The sequence below is a fragment of the Lottia gigantea genome (assembly GCF_000327385.1).
Source record: "Lottia gigantea unplaced genomic scaffold LOTGIsca_746, whole genome shotgun sequence".
Taxonomy (NCBI): domain Eukaryota; kingdom Metazoa; phylum Mollusca; class Gastropoda; family Lottiidae; genus Lottia; species Lottia gigantea.
The window spans coordinates 15,538-16,670 of record NW_008710493.1 but is presented as its reverse complement, the minus strand read 5'-3'; the positions used below and the strand labels follow the sequence as shown (position 1 = coordinate 16,670).

Sequence of the window (1,133 nt, the reverse complement as noted above, 5' to 3'; positions counted from 1 at the left end):
TAGATGATAGTTTTTTTTCACCTATATCTGATGANTATAGGTTGAAAAAAAAACTATTATTCTTACAAGATATCATAGAAAAGATGAAAAAAATACACATATCTGATGATATTTGTCAAGAGTTTCACCAACCGGTTGCAGGCACTCGAAAATCTTTCGTCGGTCGTTTTCGATAATCTCGTTGAGGAATCTACATGTGATTTTTATGAAGGTGACTGGCAAAATAAAGACCTCCACCTGATGTTGATATTGGGGTAAACAAGTGACAGTCTAAGCACACTGCAGTTCCTGATTTGACTGCAATTTCATCTGAATTAATTTGAAGATATTATTTTAGCTATGAAGTAGAATAAATAATTACCTTACACAATGTGTACCATGTAAGTAGCCAACTTGTGAAGAATAGAAAGACAAAGACAATTATAAAGAGTTGTTTGACACTAAACTTAAGGTAGATAAATAAAGCACAAATTCCAGCCATTAAAACAACCACTATCATGATCTGAAAATAGAACGTTGAAAGATTGTTTTGCTTTTTTTTTTCATTTTACTACACTTGCCATCATTATCTATGTCACAAATATTATGGTAACCAAGCAAAAATACTAATTTTGTGCTTTGTATGATTGTTTTCAATGTATAAAAAACAAAATCATAATGAAAGTTAGTATTAATTTACCAAAATATTACACTTAAAAAAAGCAAGATGCTGCATGATTTTTCTGTCATACTAATATTTCTTTTTACCATATTCATGGAAAATCGATGTTCATGACATGCTACAAGATTGTGACCAAATAAAAAATCTATGTTTTTGTCAGTATGCAACTGACAGCTACCCACTTGGACAAGTTTTTCTAGAGAAAATCCAAGTTGTTCTTCAATCCACAATCGATGGCCTGATTTGTCCCCCGTTGAAACTTCTCGAAAGTTATACATCATGCCAGTGAGAATAGTGTGAGCTGTGTAGATATCAACTTCAGTTTCACTTTCACCATATCTCTTCAATATTTCAATATCTTCAACAGTTAACTGTAACCTCATATCATATTCACCACTGTAAAGTACCTAAAATATATATAAAGGTTTCAATATTTCTATAAATAAAGATATAATCTCACATCAAAAGCATT

At 30.9% G+C, this 1,133-nt stretch overlaps 1 protein-coding gene across 1 annotated transcript in view; it reads right to left on the bottom strand.

The window, feature by feature from the left end:
* Window positions 1–361: 361 nt before the first annotated feature.
* Window positions 362–1,133, bottom strand: part of LOTGIDRAFT_176098 (hypothetical protein) — a gene marked incomplete at both ends in the record, with an annotated part of 5,480 nt that continues 4,708 nt past the window's right edge. Inside the window, 2 exons of the mRNA XM_009066262.1 lie at window positions 362–502; window positions 844–1,068. Coding sequence (XP_009064510.1) covers window positions 362–502; window positions 844–1,068 — 366 coding nt within the window. The remainder of the gene's footprint in view (window positions 503–843; window positions 1,069–1,133) is intronic.